Here is a 24,017-nt window from a genome sequence, read left to right as displayed (position 1 = left end):
AAATCATTGATCTGTTACTGATCATAGAAACAGACACAGACACACAGACATACACATGCATGCACATGCACACACCTGAACACACACACACACACACACACACACACACACACACACACACAGCCACGTGCACACAAGCACACACACCAACAACCTATGAAAGAAAGTCCATGTAGAAAGGTAAATGCTGTGGGATGTTCTGTATGGCAAATGTGTTGCTGATTAGTCAATAAATAAAACACTGATTGGCCATTGGCTAGGCAGGAAGTGTAGGTGGGACAAGGAGGAGAATAAAGCTGGGAAGTGGAAGGCTGAGTCAGAGAGACACTGCCAGCCGCCATGATGAGAAACAGCATGTGAAGATGCCGGTAAGCCACAAGCCATGTGGCAAGGTATAGGTTTATAGAAATGGATTAATTTAAGCTGTAAGAACAGTTAGCAAGAAGCCTGCCATGGCCATACAGTTTGTAACCAATATAAGTCTCTGTGTTTACTTGGTCGGGTCTGAGCTTCTGTGGGACTGGCAGGTGAGAGAGATTTGTCCTGACTGTGGGCCAGGCAGGAAAACTTAAGCTACAGGTAAAGGCTAACTTAATATGACTCACATGAGAATATTGTCAGGTTAATTTGAAATATATTCATCATGATTTTATTCATAGCATCCAATTATGCCAATTTTTTATACAAATTGTTACTATTTTCATTTTTTAGTTCTCTGTTCTGCTTTGTAGGTTTCTTTTTTATCTTTATAACTTAACTGTTGCAATGTAGTAATATCTAGTACATTTTTTTTTTCAACTGGTTATAAAATTTTACAGCTTCGGCCCTCACAATCTAAGATTCTATAAGGGTTAAGTTAAGGCAAATCTTACCACATTTCATTTTGCCATGCTTTATTGTTTCTAGTATATTGTTACCATTTCAAATTTAAGAACCATCTCTATTATAATCTTATTGACCAAGTCATTTCACAATACATAGTAAAATTATTGGCACAAGGAATTGATTAGTAAAATCTTGTTAAATATGAGAATATTCTCTATTCCTCATTTCTTCCTTTAGCAAATGTCTGGACCACAAGACTATATACTCCTCTGCCTCCCTCCATGTCTCCCTCTGTCTTGTCTTCTCTTTTGACTTCTTGATTCCTCTTCCCTAGGCCTTGTAAATGGTAGACAATTGCTCTCCTACTCTTCTGCCTTCAACTGCATTTCTTTCTGTACACCAGAGTCAGCACTAAATTACTCTTTTCCCACTTTGCCTTACACAGCCTACTCTTCTTTCTCGCATGTGCTAAGTATCACGTTTTATTTTACCTCATCAATTTACCAAAGTGAGAGTCTGTTCTTTATTGCTGCATGGCAAATGCACTTCTCCCAAAATCAAAATCCTCTTATATTGTACAGAATTTTTGTGACTCAGGATACTCAGATCCAAACTAGTGCTTCTCAAATTGTGGTGTTTCAAATAATATTAGTGCGGGCCCTTTGTATCCATCCTGAATGAATAAATCAGAACCTCTATGGTATTGGACAAGCATATTTATTTGTTTTTGTTTCTTAGCTGTGATTCTCTTGCATGCATAAATGAATGTTTTTTTACAAATATGATTCTGGTGATTTTAGAGGATCAGAGAAGTTTAGAGGTTTATTATTAAACAATGGTAACAGGAACAATGGTTTGTGACTTGCTGTGATATGGATACATAGTTTCAGCTCACCATTTAACTTTTTTTCTCTGATTGCATGCATAACTCATTTGAAAAGTCATTTTTATATCTTTCTCTATTCATTGACTCTTTTTTCTCATGCAAATATATTTAAAGACCAAAGCCAGATTTTTAAAATTTAATTCAACTGGTAACTTCAGGTGGTACAAATTAAATTTAGGGGAAATGAATATAGTCCCAGTTGACTTTAATCAGAAATTATTTTTTAGGCAGGTGCATCTAATATTTCGAAAATCTATTAGCAGAGAATGAGTGGTCTCAAGTTCCCAAAGCTTCCACACATCATTTTGTTACTGTCACTATGATATTTTGATATATATCATCTGCCTTCCGCAAATGTGTTCATGTTATCAATTTTATGTAGCACACACAGCCATCCTAATTGGCACGGTTCCTTCCCTTGGCACACAAAGGGAATATCAGCAGTGAAAGTGCTACCACTTTCACCAACAGTCAAGAGAAATAAAACACTTCTATGGAATGCTGGGCATGCATATATATGTCAGCGTCTAGTCTGAGGAGTGACAAGAAAAATTTGTACTCCAAACACTGACTTTAAATACATTTGAAGTATATTATTCACACATGTTAGATGATTAAATCAGAACTCTTTTGGTGAATGGTTCAGATTCAAGGCAGCCCATGAAGTTGTACAGATTTTGGGATGACATTTTATTCAGCAGAGAATTCCAGGCCATGGGACATTAAGGGCAATGTCTTCCTGTCACACTGTTCAGTTAACTCTTTCCATGATGCTCGCTCACACAGTCCCATCAGAGTGTTCTTAGTGATTCTAAATTATAAAACCGAATTTAGACTGAAGAATGACTTCCCCATGGAGGAAAGCATTTTACAGTAATCTGAGTATTGAAATAGAGGGTTCTTAATATGTGGTAGATATTTAACAAAGACCTGCCTCTTTGAATGTACCAGGCTCAGCTGACTACCCATGCGAGGCCTTACCTTCTTGTAGGAGGAAATGGTGGTGTAGGGTGGGGTGGAAGGACTAAGGCAGGAGAAGAGAACAGGAGGAATCTGTGATTGGTATGTAAAATGAATAAAAAAATTCTTAATAATAAAAAATATTTGCAATTATTAGAAAAGAAAAAATAAGACATATTTTTTAGTTTGCTCTTGCTTTAGAAGATATCTAATGATTTATAAAACTCATATGGAAATAAGTTTCAGCTTTTATTTGATCTAATCTATTTCCCATTTTTTATTGATTTTCCAGTTTTGTATCATTTTTATCATTTATTGCCTTGAGTAAATATTCTGTAACAATTTCTATGTTACATGTGTGCACAGTAACATGGAGGTATAATTATAGGCTGGAGCACGATCATCCGTATTATCAACCTAGAAACACTGATCACTTTCTCTAGTAGTGGGAAATCTTGCTGCTCTGAGATATTTTGTAGGATAGTGCATATTTGCTGCCATTATATCTTATTTACTATCTAGCATGTGTCCATAATTGGCAGAACTATTGTTGTTAATAATTTGGAGATTAACTTATTGACTACTAAGTATTAATGCCCATATTTTCATCCTTATTCATTGGCCAGTTATAATATATATTAAGTTTTATTTTCAGCTTATATGTTGTTGATTTTGAGGTATTATTGACTGTGTCTAGAAGAAATTAGAACAAGTTTGTACACTTAAAAGAAAAGTTAGATATTTACTCATTTTTATTTGAAGTGTTAATAACTTTACATTAGTTGATGTCTGCAACCAACAATGGTGTTGGGGTTTTCAGTACTTTATGGTTTTAGCATTAGAGATGTTGCTGATATATTATCCTTTGAATATTCTTGAATATACTTTCAATATACATGGATATTGTGGAATGTATTTCCTGTAATACATCTAAGATAACTATGTGCAGAGATGGCTATGTATTGTTGGAAATATTCTAGATTGTTTTATTTAGTATTATTATTCACTTAAGTTTCAATAAATGTGTGTTTATATGAAATTTAGCTAAATACTAATCTATATTCAATGTTACTTAAATCTCTTAACATAGCTCATAAAGAAAAATTGCACTCCAAAGTACCTGTTGTGTTTAGTTCCAAAGTGGTTTGAAAACCATCGTATGTAACTTTAAAGTTTAGAAAATTAAAGTTTACTGAAATATTTTCTGATATTTGTATGAGTCATGAAGGGGTTTAAGAAATTGTGATGTGACAGCTACATGGGTTTCTTTTATTAATCATATATTCTTTTCAATCTGTATTGTAACAAATCTACATACTTTATATATTACCTATCATTTTCTTGTGAATGAAGTCTTTAAATTAACCTTAATAGAACAGTTATACATAATATTTAAGGTTACAGACTCTGTAATAATACTATTACCATGTAAGTTTTACTTCTAGTCACCACAAGATTTTGGAATTTTGAGAGCTTATTTAACAAAGATATAATGTGTTTTCTCATATGCAAGGAATTATTGTAGTGAGGATCACCAAAAAATTAATTTAACATAATACATTGCACATAGTGAAATACTAAATGTAAGTGCCTATTATTACCATAAACTTGGTTGAAAATCATGCTAAATTAATACTAACCATTACTAGATATATAATAGAAATACTATTGTAATTTGGAAGAAATTATATATGTATATATATGATAAAATTTTATATATATATATATATATATATATATTTATATATATGAGAAAATTTGGAACTGAGCTTTTCTAGATCATTATATGTAACCAAAAGTCAGGCTATTATTGGGACATCTAGGAAATAATGTTATAATTGAAGCATGTCATATGTAAAGTGAATTGATTAATCTCACTCTTTACCATTTACTTTCTGTAAGACTCAATCCTTGACCTAACTTGCAGGGTGACTACTAGGATCATAATCAGAAAGCATGTGGATTTGGTTTTCCTTTCCTGCAGTTTCTCTTTGATCAGATAATTTTGACATGTAATGAAATGGGCAGATGTTGCTACGTTTCAATGAGTTAAAAGTGCACACCTTTTTGAAATCATACCCGACCTCTATCCCAGGATGTAAAGTGGACTTCATTGAAATTTCCCGACGTTTCTCTTTAGCATTGTTCCTTGCTCCCCTCTGCCCAGCTGTCATTTGTTTTACTTCAATCTCTGGCACTTCCAGAACACTCCATAAACAGAAACAAAGTTTATAAGACTTTCTGCATATTGTTTGTCAACTCTGTATTGCTGTTAAACAGCATGGTATGTTTAGATTTACCTGTGTTCCCAAGAAGAACAGGCGTTTTAATTATTATTTGTTAGCAATATTCCACTATATGGCTTAGTGAACTATTTTCCTGTTAGTTAATATTTAATATGTTAGCAATTGGTGCTCTTACTTCAAAGTTTACATAATATTTGCACCCAAGTTTCAGTTTTCTGGACGCGCATCAATGATTGTTCTATTAATAAAATAAATTCATGTGTCTCTACATTTCTCGAAAATAAACTGACTTTCATGTTTTTGTTTTTTCGTTTTTGTTTGTTTGTTTGTTTTTTGAGACATGGTTTCTCTGTGTAGCTTTGTTGCTTCTCCTGGAACTCTAAAGCTCAGGCTGGCCTGGAACTCACAGAAATCCATCGGCTTCTGCCTCCCAAGTGCTAGGATTAAAGGTGTGTGCCACCACTGCCCAGCATAAACTGACTTTAAATTTGTTGTTAATATTTTACAAAAGTGAAGCTTCTTATTTGTAGATATTATCATTGAAGATGATACTTCATTTAATTTTATTTATCTGAGTATACATAGAATTTCAGTTTAATTTTAATATGATACTGTGAATACAAAATATTTTAGAAGGTATTTCTATGTTCTCATAGTTGTATGAGAAAATCTTTTGTGAACAAATTTACTTATATTTTTTACTTTTATAGTGTCATCTATCTATCATCTTCTATTTTTCTAGTGTAGATCACATATTAGACACCAGAGTAGCACTTATAACTAAACATTATCGTGTCAATTTTATAATTCAGACATGCTTTTTTATAGTTGTATTTCATCTTGAGACTGTTTAATTATGCATTTAACAATTTCACATTATTCATAAGTAACTGATTAATTGGCATTGGAAACACTTGCGAGAGCCTGCGTAGAAGTCAGAAAATTCTTTGTTGAAATCATTTTTCTCCTTCTAGCATTAGGGTTTTGGGGATAGAAGTTGAGTTCTTACTCTTGACAGCCAGATCTTTTAACAGCTGAACTATTTCTCTGACTATAATTGGATTTTAAAGTATTATATATTTAACATAAACGACTTTCATTTTATGATGAGGCATTCCTTTCTGATCTCTGTTCATTATTTGCTTCCTCAGGTTGTTTATATATCCTTCTAACAACTATTCACACTCATACAGATAGATACACAGCACACATATACACATCTCTCTATCTCTTCATCTATCTACATGTATGTAGACACACACATATATGTGTCTGTGCATATTGTGTGCATATATGCATGCTATATATATATGTATATATATTGTCTGTATGAGTATATATACATATCATATATATATGCATATAGATGTGTGTGCATGTGTGTGTGTCTGTGTTTCAAACTAGGCTTAAATGTACTCTAGAATTTTTTACTTATCCATAATTCACACAAAATAATGGGTTCACTGATGGAAGTTTAGGTGTATGGACATAAACTTTGTATATAATATCATGATCTTATCATGGAAACTACTATTTCTATCCCCTCAAATATTTATCATGATTCTACTTACCAATTAACTTATAATAACAATAATTATAACAACAACCACTGAATTATGTAATAGAATATTTGAAGTTGTCTGACTGGCAATTGTTTCCTTCATTTCCATTATCCAGACTCAGGTAACTAGTATACTTGTTGCTTTTATGACAACAACTTATTTTGACAAAATATGAGGTCCACACATTTTCCCAGGTTAGACTGTTTTTCACTTCTTTCTATACTACAAATTACATAATGATTTGTCTGTCCTTGAATGTTCTGGGAGGTGATACTGTGTAGAGAAAGTGAGTTAAATGGATTTCACCATAGGTTATGGTCTTGAGAAATGACTTAACTTTGGGGAGGCCTTTCTGTTCTATCAGAAGATCTAGGTTCTATTCCCAACACCCAGTTTGTCAACAAGCAACCACCTCTAGCAAGAGCCCAATGAGATCTGACATGTTCTTCTGCCTACTGAAGATACTCCACTCATGGACCATGTGCTCGCACATATACATAAAAATATGGACTTATTTATAAAGATAAACAACAACAACAACAAATGTAGAATGTCTAAATTTAGTTATGATGGGTTCTTTTGGAATTAACACCTTTAAGTTTCAATAACCAGCCTCTTTGCTGGGTTATAATCCACTTCATCTAAGTTCCAGGGAGCCCAGGGCTTAGTCCTTGTGTCTTTTTTTCTCAAGAATCATAGATTTCTTTCAGATCATCAACTTTCTGATATTATCATTTGACCATTTGCTTAGTTCCAAGATAACTTGTGATATCCATAGTAAGACATGAGAAAGCCATCAGCTGCCTCTTCTAACTGAAAAGGAAAAGGTTGTTTTCTGGAGTTCTACTTCTGAACCAGAAAATGAATTGTAATTAGGCAATTGATTTAAATAGTACACAATAGTAATCAAGGTTTATAGATTTCCTTACTGTAAGCTTAAAATTTTCTTCAGCTGGACGATGTAACTTGATTTATTTTAGGTGATACAATTCCGAAAAGGATGAGGCAATTGTAAAATCTCAAGGAATTTCAAAGAAGAAACATTGCTATTTTTGAAATATTTAAAAAAGTTTCAGCCTATTTTTCCACATAAGTCAAATTTCAGCTTCCTGGGTGTCTCAATATATGACTTTTACATAAGCACCTGGCATTAGTTTTAAACAATGTAAATACATCCTAAAATATAAATGTTGTCATTTCTTGGAGAAATTGGGTGTTGGTGAATAATCATTCCTACAAATACTACAAATACATAATTTGTAAATATTTTAAAAGATAATACTACTGTTTCCTAAAATGTTTCCCATAATTTCCATTTTCCCAAAATTAACCAAATGATTATTATCTGTTATTGATGATGTTATAATAACATTTTATTGTATTTATATTATTTCATCAGAAAATAAAACAGTACAAAGGTCAGACCTCTCCTGCTAATGATGCACTTGGGTTTCTCTTCAGAAATAAATATTCCTGAAGCCTGTTGGTCAAGTTCTAGGCAGCACAGAAGCATCACTGTAAACGCAAGTTCAAAGGAGAGCACAAGAGCAGATCATGTAATGAATTTTTACATTCTATGAAGATGAAAGCTAAAAAATTTTTCACAGTTATTATGAGTAAGGACACTAAAATGGAAAATAATTGGTAGAATTCAGAAATATTAGAAACATCAGAGGACAAACTTCAGCTAGGTTTTCTTAATCTAACTGATTTGACCTATTACGTCATCTTTGCACAGCTAAAGGACAGATTCTAATTTATTTTATAATCAATGTGAACAGTTAGATTCCCTAATTTCAAATAAGAGTGAATTATTTTGACTCTGGAGTTATGCTTTACAGAACAAAGACAGTGTTCATTTCTCCAAGATCAAAGGCACAGCTTAAATGTGAAGCCTCTAACTTATGTTACTGTCTAGCAATAAGACAGAAGACCTACTGGGAATTGTTGGATTTGTGTGTAAATTGCACGAAACCATGTCCTGAAGAAAATGGATTCCCCCTTAAGTATTTCATTTCATTCTGGGGCTTGGACGAATGACTATGAAATAAATAAACTTACAGTGTGCTCACAGAAAAAACATAGAATGGGTGCATGAGTTGTATTTTGGATGCTTTAATTGTAAGTTCCCTCTTTCTGTATTTTTATTTATTTATTTATTTATTTATTTATTTATTTATTTATTTATTTATTTATTTTGGTTTTTTGAGAAAGGGTTTCTCTGTGTAGCTTTGCGCCTCTCCTGGAACTCACTTGGTAGCCCAGGCTGGCCTCAAACTCACAGAGATCCGCCTGGCTCTGCCTCCCAAGTGGTGGGATTAAAGGCGTGCGCCACCACCACCCAGCCTTTCTGTATTTTTAAACCACATATATTTTATTTTGTAAAATATTATCTTTCATTGTTTGAAAATTTATACATGTGGATTTAGTTTAATTTTCAGTCATATACAATTTATTCACTGATTTATTGTAGACCATTGTATTTACCTGTTGAAATTTCAATCAGATATAAAAAATCATATTAATTATCTATAATAATACATTATTTAAAATAATATTTGATTTCTTGATGTTAAAACAAGATCAAATAAAGTGAGAGAGGAAAAAACGAGGGACTCTTTGCCACATTGGCCTCTCATAACTACAGAGGTAGTTTTATTAATGAAACAAGTTTAAGGTAAATATAGGTTTGCCTCAGCAAATAAAAGTGCTTTCCACAAGGCCTGACACCTGAGTCAAAATTCAAGAGCCCAAGATGGGAGGAAAGAACTGTTGACACACTGAAGCTGTCCATTGACCTCCTGGAGTGCAGCATAGTATGCATCTGAATGCATTTTCTCTCTCTCTCTCTCTGTCTCTGTCTCTCTGTCTCTGTCTCTGTCTCTGTCTCTGTCTCTCTCTCTCTCTCTCTCATCTCTCTGTCTCTGTCTCTCTCTGTCTGTGTCTGTCTCTGTATCTGTCTCTCTCTGTCTGTGTGTGTGTGTGCACATGCCTGTGTATCTTGATCTCTGTCTTTCTCTGTGTCTGTCTGTCTGTCTCTCTTTCTCTCTCACATGCACACACACACACACACTAAGAGTAAATACAAAAGATTTTTTAATGGAGAATTAAAGGGAACATTGGAAAGCATTATTAAACAAACAGAAAATAACTACTGTAGTTCCTCTTATTGGTCAAAATGAACCACAGGGACATGTAGAGAAAAAAAAAAAAAAGTTCCTGCTCTGCCAACATCTGCTAAGAAAAAGAGAAGGCATTTCACAGAAATGAAGGTAAAAAAAGAAAAAAAAAAAACAAGCAAACAAAACACTTATAGACATTTGTCCAGATGTGATTCTGAGGCAAAGAAGGAGCATGAAAAGCTAAGCACCAACACAAGGAATAAAACAGTGAGATTCATATGACAGGGAAAAAAAGAAAGGCTGTAAACTTTTTTTCTTTTTCTTTCTCTTTTTTTTTTTTTTTTTTTTTTAATTTTCGAGATAGGGTTTCTCTGGGTAGCAGTCCTAGCTGTCCTGGAACTCACTTTGTAGAGCAGGCTGGCCTTGAACTCACAGAGAACTGCCTGCATATGTGAGTTCGTGCTACACCGATGGTCTGTAAGGCATGGATCATTTGCATATTATATGTACATATTGTAAGAAGGACTAGAGAATTGGTAACATCACATTTTTTTTGTTCTTTTATGATTTTTGCATTGATGTGATTGACCTTTCCATTCTACTTTCTCCCATGGTCACCATTACAATATTTGCATGATGCCTTAATTGCAACTTATAAGAAACAGGCCATTAAGCCGGGTGGTGGTGGCACAGGCCTTTAATCCCAGCACTCGGGAGGCAGAGCCAGGCGAATCTGTGAATTCGAGGCCAGCCTGGGCTACCAAGTGAGTTCCAGGAGAGGCGCAAAGCTACACAGAGAAACCCTGTCTTGAAAAACCAAAAAAAAAAAAAAAAAAAAAAAAGAAACAAGCCATTAAATAATGCACCAATTAAGACCTAAATATAGCAAATTTGTAAGTTTACAGGCATTGTAGAGTGCTTGAAGTCATATTTGAGTATCTTTGGTAATAATGCACTTTATTTAAAATATTATAAGAAGGACACACAATCCTATTTCTAGAAATAAGACATAAAAAAGAAAAAATGCAAGAACAAATACTACATTAGCAGTTTAAAAAAATCTCTAAATTAGTCTTACAAACATTTCGTAGCACATACAAACACATTTGACGCTAAGATGTTTGACAATCGGGATGAAGTTAGCTCAGGGACCAATGTAAATAATGAAAAAAGAATCAGAGGAAGGGCCCAGTTCACAAACACATAATTAATTAAAATTATGTTTATTCAAAATAACATGGAATTAAGGTACGTTTTTATATACCACCCTACTCTTAATAAACTGTTTTCAATTTGGACTTGGAATTAAGTTAAACTTTTCCCATCATTCTTGTTTCTCTTTTGAATTATTCTTTTTTTTTTTTTGTTAGTTTTGTTTTTTTGTTTTTTCAAGACGGGGTTTCCCTGTATAGCTTTGTGTCTTTCCTGCAACTCGTTTGGTAGCCCAGGCTGGCCTCGAACTCACAGAGATCCTCCTGGCTCTGCCTCCTGAGTGCTGGGATTAAAGGCGTGTGCCACCACCACCCTGCTTGAATTATTCTTATTCAGTGTCTCACACAATGTTTTCTTGACTAAACATGTAGACAGTGTGCTCACACACTTTCTCAATGTGCTTAGTTTAAGCATACAGCTTATTCTGAATCAGCATGAGAGAAGGTGTTCATAAAGAAGAATTACTTGTCTGACCTAAATGATTCTATTTTAGCGATTATAATGTGGCCTAATTATTTAGCATTAGGACTGTTGGGGGGAGCACCTCACATAGTAAATGTCATTTCTCAATCTTTTTTTTTTATTTTATAATTTAATTTTACATATCAGCCACGGATTCCCTTGTTCTCCCCCTCCCCCCAACCCCACCCCCGCCTGCCCCTCAGCCCACCCCACATTCCCATCTCATCCAAGGCAAAGACTCCCCTAGGGATTGAGTTCAACCTGGTAGATTCAGTCCAGGCAGGTCCAGTCCCCTCCTCCCAGGCTGACCCAAGTGTCCCTGTATAAGCCCCAGATTCCAAACAGCCAGCCCATGCACTGAGGACAGGTCTCGGTCCCACTGCCTGGATGCCTCCCAAACAGTTCAAGCTAATCAACTGTCTCACTCATCCAGAGGGCCTGATCCAGTTGGGGGCTCCTCAGCTATCGGTTCATAGTTCATGTGTTTCCAATCGTTTGGCTATTTGTCCCTGTGCTTTTTCTAATCTTGGTCTCAACAATTCTCGCTCACACAAACCCTCCTCTTTCTCACCAATTAGACTCCTGGAGCTCCACTTGGGGCCTGGTCAAGGATCTCTGAGAGAGCTTAGGAGAGCGGGAGATCCCCCCTGGATCAAGAACAGAGAGGGAGAACAAGGAATAAAAGACCATGATAAATGAAGACCACATGAGAATAGGAAGAAGCAAAGTGCTAGAGAGGTCCACAGAAATCCACAAAGATACCTCCACAATAGACTACTGGCAATGGTCGAGATACAGCCCGAACTGACCTACTCTGGTGATGGGATGGCCAAACACCCTAAATGTCGTGCTAGAAACCTCATCCAACAACAGAGGGAACCGGATGCAGTCATTTCTCAATCTTGAGTGGTTGAGTTTCAAGTGGAATGGATTCAAGTATATTCCAGTTGCCAAACAACAACAACAACAACAAAATAAACTAGACAGGCAGGCATGGAAGCACAGGGTATTATAGGCAAGAACTGCTCTCTCTTTTCTCTAAGTTATTACTGGAGATGTCATCTATGAAGAATCTGTTCATAGAAAGCTCCTTTTCTATTTTCAATGAAGTTGCTTCAACCCTGCCTGCTAAGCATAGGAGAAAGCTACCAGGATGTACTAAGGCTGTGTTACCGCAGTGTTCTTAATAGTTTCTGGGATCCTTTCATTTGCTCAGAATGTGAGCTATTAAAAACATGAAAACTCATAGATAATTTTAGGATAGAAAATATATGCAAATATGTGGCAATACAAGACCAGAAATATGAATACCAACAAATGTTAATAATCCTGGCTTTGCCAAGGTACTTTGTACAAACTAGATCTTTCCAATATTATAACATAAAAATTCAAAACAAAAAATAACTTTAGAATATGAAATAAAACACTAAACATAGATTCATATGCCAAATATGTTTCAAACAAAGGCCATAGCATTAATTTACTTTGACAGTCAGAATTTTATAGTATATAAAATGTGCACGACACATGGCTGTAATGATCTTGGAAGGCAGAGGAAGAAACTTGGAATACTTTGTCAAACTAGCTTCCATGGTAAGTATCAATGTAGCCTGGCTACAGGACAACATCTTGACTCTGCTGCTACCCCCACAAAAAACACACACACAATAAATACATACAAAATTAAGTCAGAATTTAAATAGCATAGTCAAATATGTATTTATTTTATCTGTATGATATAACATACTTAGAATAATTTACAGGTATCCCATTATCTTTTACTATGTATAGAGGATAAAATAATGGTTTTTGGTAATTGCATGAATGAATTGTAGAAAACTATATATATATATTACATGTAACATGTTTTATATTAGTTTAATAAATTTAGTGTGTTCTCTAACGTCTTCAAAGAAGACATTCATAAGATACTGATAAACAGATTTTAAATAAATACCTTTATTTAAGAATTCATGTTGAGAGACTCAGCCAGATGGCTCAGCCATTAAAGTAGCCTGCTGTCAAGCTTGAACACTTGAACTTCATCCTCAGTCTCAGAAGGTGGAAGGAGAGAACTGACTCCTCTAAGTTGTAGTCTGACCTCCTCACAAACCCTATTGCACATGAGCCCCACACACGTGCAAACAAGCATACACACACAGACACACAAACAAACATAAATACCTACATACAAACAAGTAATGTGACTTTAAGTTTATTTCAACTATTAACTAGTGTTACTTCTAAGAACATTATGTAAACAAAACAGGCTTTATACTGTTCCTTTGTTTTGTATCATTTGAGCTTTCCTATGTTACATAATTTTATTATATACAGATATACTCTTTGTCGAACTGAGAGAATGTTATAATCCCTTACTTCAAGCTTGCCACTCTTACATTCATGACTATTACATCCTGGCTTTTGGAAATTTTCATCTTAGTCATATGTTCATGTTAATACCTTTTCTAAATGTATGTGTACATAAGGATATACATTTATGTCCCTCAAAATATATTTTAAGGTTCAGTGTAAAACTGGTCAATGTCAACTTAACACTGTAATGCATATCAGCATTAACACTTTTATTTCTCTGTTATGCAGACCCTGAGTAGAATGAGTAGAAAATCTTGCCTTGATGAAATGGTCCCCCTCAGTTGATCTTCCTTACGTTCATTATTTTGGAGAACTTGCAGGGTCATCAGTCACCCTACATTTGCTTCTGTTTCTGTTTGGCTGTCTCCCTGACCATGCCACAGTACCTAGTTTTGATATGATAAAGAAGCTTCGATGAATCATACAGCTAGTCTCTTACTGTGTATTTCCCCTGAAAGTCCAAGTAACCTTTGTGCTTATGAAACTTCGAATCAAATTTCAGATTTGATGAGAAGTTTGCAGAGGTTGTATTTAATTATATTGAATCCACACATCGATCTGCAAAGAGCAGTCTTGCTTATGTTATTCTGTCTCCTTAACCACAGACAGAATAGAGATCTTAATTGTGTTAGCTCTTCTGTAATAAAATTCAATAAAACCTCCTGGATATAGATTGCCCGCATATTTTATTAGATTTATTCTTCAGTTCCTTTATCTTTGGTTAATTAGGCTTGTTAGTTTTCATAATTAAGAACATTTTATGTTGAATATTTGTTAGTTTTGTCATTAGAATGCACGGGGATTGTGCTTTATTTCTTGTTTTCCATTTCTATGTTCAGTGGTTATATGTGTTCTTTAATTAGTTTGCTAGATTGATAACTTCTATTTATTTACAATTATTCATCTTTGATCTGGTTACTGTTTTATCAACTTGAAACAAGCTACAGTTATCTCAGAAGAGATACCTCAACCAAGAAAAATTCTTCCATCAAATTGGTGTGGAGGCAAATCTGTACAACTTTTTTTTAATTGATTTGGAAGGCATCAGCCAACTGTGACAGTGCCATCTTTGGGCAGGTGTGCATGGGTTATATATAAAAGCAGGCTGAGCACACATTTGGAATAGTTCAGAAAGCAGCAATCCTCCATGGCCTCTGCTTCAGTCCCTGCTTTTCTTTATTGCCCTGAGTCCCTTTGATGTTGAACTTTTGATGTGGAAGTGTAAGCCAAATAAACTCCCTCTTCCACAAGGTGTTTCTGGTCATATGTTTATTACAGCAATAGAAACCTAACTAAGACACTCTCCCTTCCCTCTCCACTTCTCTGTCTACACAGCTCTCAAGTATGTATATGTGTGCATGTATGTATATATATATATGTATGTATGTGTGTATATATATATGTTTATGCATGTATGTACATATATATGTGTATGTATGTATGTATGTATGTATGTATGTGTGAGTATCTATTTATATTCACCACAGCAGACTTCTCTTCAGTAAGTTAGAGGAGTGGTTTAACTATTATTTTATTTAGTCTACAGATATGTAATGTCTGTCATTAGTCATTAGGAAGATTGCATTGTATTAGTGTCAAAGTATTTTAAATGATAAAACATAAGATGAAACACTTTTTGTTCTGTTTTGCTTTGTTTGATTTACCTGCCTCTGCCTCCCAAGTGCAGGGATTAAAGGTGTCCACCATTATGCCTGGGACACATTTCTCATGGACAATATTTTCTAGAGTAAATTACACTTGTGTGAATTTACATGTTTCATTAACTATCGATGATAACATGCCAAATATTTTCTCTTTCTAAAAATTTCCCTAAAATATATTTGGTTTATAATTTTATTTAAATTATTCATTTCCTTTTTGATATATCCCACCCTTATCTTGTGAGCTGCATGTAGCCATGGATACTTATAAGTACAACTGAAAACACTACTGTAAATTTACTGAACACTTAATATACAAATTTTGCAATTACTTTTGCATTATGGCATTGATTTTCTTGAACATGGACTTTATAGATGAAATAATCATGTATCAGCGTGAAAAATTTGAACGCTGGACATTGAGATTCACCTTTTTAATTTTTTGTTGCAATTACTAGTGTCTTCTTCATAAGCATTTAAATTATCCTTTTGTAGAATATGTTAATTTTTCCTTTTCATGGATGTATTAACAGATTTCCAAAGTTTAAATACTCTTGCCAGTCAACATTTAATGTATGGTTTTCTTGTTATACATCTCATAAGGACATAGCAGCAATTAGAAAGAAAATGAAAAATAAAGATAGATCAAAACCAAAACAGCTAAAGACAATGGAAGGTTCAGTTTTCCTGCAAGGATTTCTTAATTTTTAGCTTTGAAACAGAATAGAAAAAAAAATAAATATTTTTTCTCTTATCCTGAATTATAGAGTTAATAAACTTTCTGGAAAATGCAAAGACTAAGTTTAAGGCATATTTTATAATATAGAATATAATGTTTTCAAATATGTTTGTTATGTCTCAATTTCTTGTTACTTTTTTATTAAAATTGAACATTCTTTTTACAAACTACACAGAGTTCCCTATAAGAATGTGAGCGTATGTGTTATAAAAATCTCAACTACTGCTTTCTCTGAGTTTACTCACAATTTAGACCTTGAGTGTTTTACACACTGTGTTTTTTTTTTTTTTTTTTTGCTTTCTGTGCTCTTTTTGGGGTACTGTTAAAACCAATTGTCATCTCTTACGCTCTGACAGCTTGCCATGAGTTCTGACAACTTTCTCTCACTCCAGCTCCTGAATAATATGTAATTTCCTTGATAGGAAAAAAACAAAGCAAAACATCATTTTGGTATTCATGTCAAGCCGTGGTGTTCATTTTTCATTCTTTTCTATAAGCTAATGAGTTCTAGCAGAGACAGGCTTCATATAGTTGTCTTTTGCCAAAAGTCCCACTAAAGCATACGAAGCTAGAGGCAAGCCACAGCATTAAGGAGATTTGCTGTAAGCCAAAGCTCTAAAGTGTGCATTGAAATACTAAATACATCCCTGTGTGTTTTGCAGACAATCCTGATTTACTGAGCCATGTCTCCGTGGGCATTAGAGTTCTGGATGTCAATGACAATCCACCTGAACTTGCCAGGGAATATGATATTGTTGTCTGTGAGAATTCTAAGCCTGGTCAGGTAAGTTAATTCTTTTCTTCCTACCTCCTGAATGGAAGAAGAATAAGCAGCTTTATTTCTATTATTCTTAGGTATTATCCCCCAAATCCCTCAGTGTCATTTTTATGCTCAGTGACGACAGTTTTACAAGGTTTTAAGTACAAATAAATTTTTGAGCATTGTAGGAAATGAATTTTCTATGCATTACAGTGTAATTCAGAAAATGAACTCATTTAGGTATGATCCATTCAATATGTCAATTAAATTGCATTGAGTGGTCTATGTACAGCCCTGTATTCAATGAGTAGCAGTGTTCTCTCATGGTCTGATGAAGCCTAGCGACTGTATCTGGGGAGGAGAGTCTGGAACAATTCACTTTTGGAACAAAAAACATGATGATGAAATGTTGTTTATGAAAGGTGTGTGTGTGTGTGTGTGTGTGTGTGTGTGTGTGTGTGTGTACACATTTGAGTTTGTACATACTATGAAGAGCCCCTATGCATTATGGGATGGGGAAAGTAAAGAACAATAGACAGGGAAGGAGACTGGATGCACGGTGCCACCCATTAGAAGGGGAATGTTCATTAATCTTATGTTCTGTATGACAAAATATGTAAAACCCAGAGCCAAAATAAAAGTGCTTGTATTATCGCATTTACTGTGACTCACCCTCACTAATGTATGGCTACCCTGAGTCTACCAAGGCTCTCACAAGACTCTCATCACGGTGGCATTCTTGTTTTCAGCCAATTCTTGGGATTCTATAAATTGTCTCCAAATTGTTTGCAGCTTCACTTTCCCATTAGCAATCCCTCAAAGAATTCTAGGTGTTTTCTTAACCACTAACGGGCCCCACAATCGGGAGACACCATACCTAGTTTCTTGCCACATGGATTTTCTCTACAAAGCCAGTTGCTTACTTTGTCTGCGGCATAAAGTGAGCTCCTCCTACACATAGCAAAGCAGTTGTCTTCCACACTGTAATCATCAGTTCCATTGGCAGATTTGGTTGGCAGATTTGGTTGATAATGAGAGACACGGGTTTTTTTCACACTTAAGGAAAAGGGATTAGAAAAGGATGTGTATTCTTGCAGTCCACCTTAAAAATTGTCAGCTACAGGTAAATCCAGTAAGGGAGAAAGTATCAAAGTACTGCATTAAACAACTTTGAACCTATGTGGGTTCATCAGAAGGAGTACACCACTCAAAATTACTTAAAATTTTATGAAGCTCATGATGAAATAGTATTTATTTTTATATGCATATATATAAAATAATCAATAGAAGCGTCTTAGCATGTAAACTGGTTACTCATCTTAATACTGACAGATCAATATATATGTTTATGTTTAGTCTAAACTGGGTGACTTTTAGAATCACAGGAGTATAGAGGAGCCAGAAAACATATTATTGTTAGCTGGAGGTTAAAGGACAGGGAATAAAGATGGAGATGTGACCCCTCCCCAAATATGATAGTATGATGTAATATTATTAAGATGATATGGGTGTTCCTAGTCATGTCCTCATTAATTTCAAAACATACATGGTGACACCATTGCATAATATCTTATTTCTATGGGAAACAGAAGAGATTGCATGAAATATTTATGTGTAATTTTATACAACTACCTATCTTTCTCCTGATATTAAGTATGAAATTTAAAATGAACACATAACACAAACAAAGCAAGAATAATACTATGAGCTGATGTTTCATGAGAAAAGATAAAAACAAAAATAAAAAATAACTTAAAATTGACAAAACATGGAGACAGCCATTAATTATAGTTTCATTACATGTTCCTCAGTAATAAATCCAAGAAAATCCCATAAATGAAAATAGTTCTTACTACAAGAAAAAAGCACAAACTTATTAGAAATAAGATTAAAAAAAAAGAATGGAGCATGTCTCTACTTTTCTTTTTCCCATAGAATCCCCTACCTTTCAAACTGGTTTGTATTTATTTCAAAGGAAGAAAATATATTGATTCTTAGAAAATAAAAAAAGATAAAGAAATAACCATGTTACTCTAAAAAATGAGGTAATCCATGTACATATACACAGAACTAGGCTATTAGTGGTAGGATAATGTTGAGTCTTTCCTTGTTTCAGTATGTACAGAGTGCTGTGACCTAAAGAAATTCCAATGGAAAAAAGTTAATAGTCTGTTACATAACAGATACTGTTATCCTATCTTAAAAGAAAGATGGAAATTATAAAAAAATTTCAATACATACATATGTTTATAGATATACACATGTATATGCAATCATAGAAAAATAAACTTTATCAAATAAAATGATCTAGAGGCAGATTTCATTATCATAATAAAGTTTGTACACAAAATAGCATTCAATGATGCATTTAGATATACATTATTTTAAATTGAAGAAGAAATAGATGCAAAACCATAAACAGTGGGGTAGTCTGAGGATTCATCTCAGCAATAGATATTATATTCACATACCATTTTGACAGTGATATTGCAAACTAGGTATCATGATTGTCAAGCTTTATGTAATGGGAAATACGCTATTCTCATATTATATTGATACATATTTTCAACTTTTCACAAAATGTATACCAAATTTTTAATATTGGCTAGACTACAAAGTTTTAAATATTAGAAAAATATATTTCTCCTCATTCTTTTTATGCTATATTATATGTTGAAAGTTAAAAATATTACCCAAATATTATCCTCTGGAATATATAGCTAAATGTTCTTTTATAAGAATAAAATAGAAAATTATTAAGAATATTTAATAAGAATGATGGTGCACATATACCATATCAAATACACAGAAATTATTCCATAGTTATTGGCAAAATTTTAATTCAAATTCATATTATGGAAAGAAAATAAAACAATGCAAACTAAATTATACATTTATTTTTGATACTACAATAGATTAAGCTATATGACATAGAAACAGATTATTTATGAACACTAATAAATGAAATGGAGCTAGACCACCTCTCTCAAAAAATATTGAAGATCTCATAGAAATAGAAGATCATGGCAAGAAAACTAAAAGAGAGAAAGTAAACTACAGTATCACAAATAGTGTAGGAGAACTATACTATTTGTGCGTATAGAATGCTAGTAAAAAATTAAAATTATATGACTTTAAAATTTTGAATTGATGCATTTACTTCTTTATTTTTAATTTTTAGATAGCTTAGAAAGACTGCCTACTTTTTTTTAACTAAATGGATTGCATGTAAAAAGGATATCTCCACAACACTGTCTTCAAAGAGAATGACAGCAAAGACTAGAAAAAATATTACAGCAGTTACTCATCTTTCAATAACATTAGTAGACAGCTTTTGGTATTAATGTTCATTTTTCTACATAGTGCTGATCTCCATTCTGAATACAATTAAGGTGTCACAAATGGTGCATTGATTAAACCAAATAAAGGAAAGACAATACACTAAAATGGAAAAAAAATAATCAGGTCAGGTAGGTAAATACAAAGCATTTAATAAAGCTAATTTAATAAAAGTCAACTTTTTTTCTGAGTGAAAACCCAAATGCTACTTATTACATTATTATACTATCATAGTTAATTTTGATTTACTTTTGAAACAGGGTCTCACTGTGTAGCAGTGTGTGATCTGAAACCTGCTGTATAGACCACACAGGCCTGGAATTCAGAGAGATCCTCCTGTCACTACCTCCAAAGGCTGGCAGGAGAAAAAAAAGACATGTGCCACCACACTGAGCACCTATGAAAATGTGTATCTTTTAATTGTATACATAAATACCTTTTGAGGTTGTGAAACCATTTGGAAGTTCAGAAATATTGTATGTTCCCTTTTAGTAGTATAGCATATACATACTGGCTCATGGCCAAATACTTGAAGTAGGAAGAAATGATGCTCAGAAATAATCAGTTTGTCAGTTCACATGGGTCATATGTGAACTGGTTTTGACTGGATTTCAGACCCAGACTTTCTCCACTGCTCCCTACTTGTGCATGTGGAAGTTCACTTTGTCAGTACCTTTAAGAAATCTCTCCTCTCACTGCATTGCTAGCCTGCTAGATTTCGATCATCATGGTGTTCTCTTGCATTTTATTTTATTTTTTTATCTTCTTGACTTGATTTCGTAAGGTCATGTATATATGAGTATGAAATATGGTTTCATCATCCCCCACATGCTCCTACCAACCCCCTTCTTGTCCTAGTTTCCATTAGTTCCCTTAGGAACCCTAGATAGCTTCTAGTTGATTGGTAATGATATGTATTTACTTCTCTATACCCATTAAGAACCAAGAGCTCATGTGGAGCTGAGGGATGGAGTGATATGATCAAAATAAAATTCTCAAGGAACTAATCAAACTACCCTAAAAGAAATGTTTAGTAATCTAGTACTCAAAATGAGAAGACACATGTAATATTTGTCCTTTGAATCAGATTTAATCATCTGATTAAAATTTTTCCTGGGAAAAACTTAGTATATATATATATATATATATATATATATATGTATATATATATATATATATATATATACCTTTAAGTATATATACATATATATATAGAGAGAGAGAGAGATGTTTGGCGTGTTTCCAACTCTGGTATCAAAGTGAACATTACCTTCTGATGAAAAAAAAAGTATCTTTAAGTATAGTTTTCACAATATTTAAGTGAATCATCACTGATCCTTTTGAACTCTGTGATTTGCCCCTAACAGATAAACCCTTCTGGACATTTCAGTTTTCTCTGTTGCATTCTGGATGGAATGATAGCATTTTCGATGGAATTTCATAAATGTTGTCCCAGAATTGACATATGATAGTATTTAAACTTTGAGTTCTGTAATAATTTTGCAGAAGTCTATTTATGTTTTCCTTGAAGGGGAATAACACAGAGTCTGCAACAGTTGTTTATAAGGTTGAAGATCTTCTTGTTAGGGTGTTGAGCACCAAAATGTATTGGGATGTTGCTATGGTAGAAACATTCACTTTGTAAAGGTCTAAACTTGCTTAATATCAAGATCAGGTCAAATCAAACACCAATATAAATAGCAACAATGCGTTACTCCACATTAAACCACATCAAACAGAAAGTCGGGTATGCATGAAATTTGTAGTCAATTCCCAAACCACTGTGAATCCAAAAGCATGCATATGCCTAAACTGGAAACTTCCTTTGTTAATATCAAATATACTGTTGTCTTTTTACTTTATATTAAAGAACAAGCTCAGGGTTAGCTAACATTAAAAGTCATTTCTTGGCTAAGAATATAGGTCTGTTGGGCAAGTGCTTGTCTAGCACGAAGAAGCTTTGAGATCTATTGCTAGCTCAGGAATTAATTAGGTGTGATGTCCCATGCATGTAATCTCAGCATGAAGGAGGTGGAGGTGGGAGGATCTGAAGTCTCCATTCCTCCATCCTACATAAAAAGATAGAAGCCCAGGATAGCCTAACCTATATCAGAAAATATATGAAAATGAAACAAAAATTATTACTTACATAGCCTCTGTCATATCACATACATCTTATTAATTATGTAACTTCATATGAAAATATAACATGTTTGATTACAGATTTATAGTCTATCATGATTCAATCCACCTAACCTACAAAGGTTCATATTATTATAAAATGAGGTTTGGTGATCTCATATAGGATTTGATATTGATAAACAATCAAAATCGTTGATTAACTTAAACAGCATATTAAGTGTTTCTTAGGACTCCATATTGAGTGTGAGGGCTGAGGTTAGTGCACTTTACAAAATTGTAGGCAGCAAGCAATGTACCTCTCTAGTAGACTGCTTGTTTATTACACCATGGGCCAGACTCAAGGTACTGGCTCAGTATATATGGAAAAATAAAAATGAAGTAACCAAAGAAAAATATAAAAGTGCATTTCCAGGGAGAAAATTTATATTCATTTAAACATAGGATATTGAATTTTTCCTAATAATATACCCTCATATCAATACACAATAGTCAATACAATTTTAAAAACAGTGACATTTGTTTTCAGATATTGTCAAAATTTTCTTAGTATCTGTTAGCTTGTAGTTAGTGACTATCAAGTGGATTCCACTTTCAAAAGGTAAATCAGCTCTATGGCTTTCTGTCTTTCACATCTTAAAAAATAACCAAAATATATCATGCATTAATCCAAGCTTGGCTTCGTGACTGAGAACATTTGTGTGAATCCAGGAAAACATGAGAATCAAAACCAAGTTGTGAGAGATTGCACCTTGCCCTGCAATCACAGAAATAGAAAGCCCTCAAAGCTGTGAATAAAATACAAACCCTGAAAATATTGCTTATGGAGAACTGTCAGTTGTCTAGCTATGTGCTAGATTTTAAAATGATATAAAATACCCAACATGGATTACTCATATATTTTAATAAAGGAATAATGAAGTAATAATTACATAGACGAATGGATAAAAAGAAGTCATAAGTACAAAGGAGAGGAAAGGATGACTACAAAATTAAGTGAATAAAAATGTAAATATGCTTGCCCTTGACTATCAATAATGCAAAAGTATCAGGTGCACAGGACATGAGAAGCACATTGTAATATTGTTTGTACCGTGGGTGTGACTGGAGGTTGTTTCAAGCCAACAGATGTCATTAATGAGCTCCTTGTTGAGTTCAAATATAAAATTATTTGTGTAAAAATGGAAAGGATATTATAGAAAGACTAAAAAAATAGAGAACACAATGCAAGATTAATTACCCCAGAATTACCACAAAGGAGCTTATGACTCTAGGATTTAGAACATATTCAACTTATTTATAAGTTTATTATGAAATGACTAGTAAAGAAAATGATACTCCCTGTAAACACAAAATAAAATACTCAGTTTGTCTAGATGAATTGTTCTTTGCCTATCCTTCCAAAATTCTACTCTTAGTTAACAACTGAATTGGCAAATAGATTATAATGTTAAAAAATATTTCAAGGAAAGTAGTATTAAAAACTAAAGAATCATAATGAACATCATGGGTATAAGATTAGTTTTGAAACATGATAAAAGAAATATATATTTTGTATGTTGTCAATGTGTGTACAATAAATGCATGAGCATGTGAGAGTGCATGCGTGTGTTTCAGTGTGCATGTGCCTGCTGCCTGTGAGTGAATTGGGCACTAAGACATGAGGTGTGATGTTTGAGTGTATTTAACCCTGAAAACAAATTTTAAAATAAAACATGATTTTCACTT

At 33.7% G+C, this 24,017-nt stretch overlaps 1 protein-coding gene across 3 annotated transcripts in view; it reads left to right on the top strand.

Moving 5' to 3' along the window:
• Cdh18 (cadherin 18) overlaps positions 1-24,017 on the top strand; it is a 255,064-nt gene that overhangs the window by 208,386 nt on the left and 22,661 nt on the right. For 2 of the 3 annotated variants that reach the window (XM_059276234.1, XM_059276232.1), the window contains one exon: positions 16,714-16,835. In XM_059276234.1, the coding sequence (XP_059132217.1) occupies positions 16,714-16,835 (122 nt within the window). Of the gene's footprint in view, positions 1-16,713; positions 16,836-17,805; positions 17,823-24,017 lie in introns of all 3 variants that reach the window. The other variant, XM_059276233.1, reaches the window with a different exon arrangement.

The sequence above is a fragment of the Peromyscus eremicus genome, chromosome 11, assembly GCF_949786415.1.
Source record: "Peromyscus eremicus chromosome 11, PerEre_H2_v1, whole genome shotgun sequence".
Classification (NCBI taxonomy): Eukaryota; Metazoa; Chordata; class Mammalia; order Rodentia; family Cricetidae; genus Peromyscus; species Peromyscus eremicus.
Note: the sequence above shows the minus strand (reverse complement) of the source record. Positions and strands in the feature narration are given on the sequence as shown.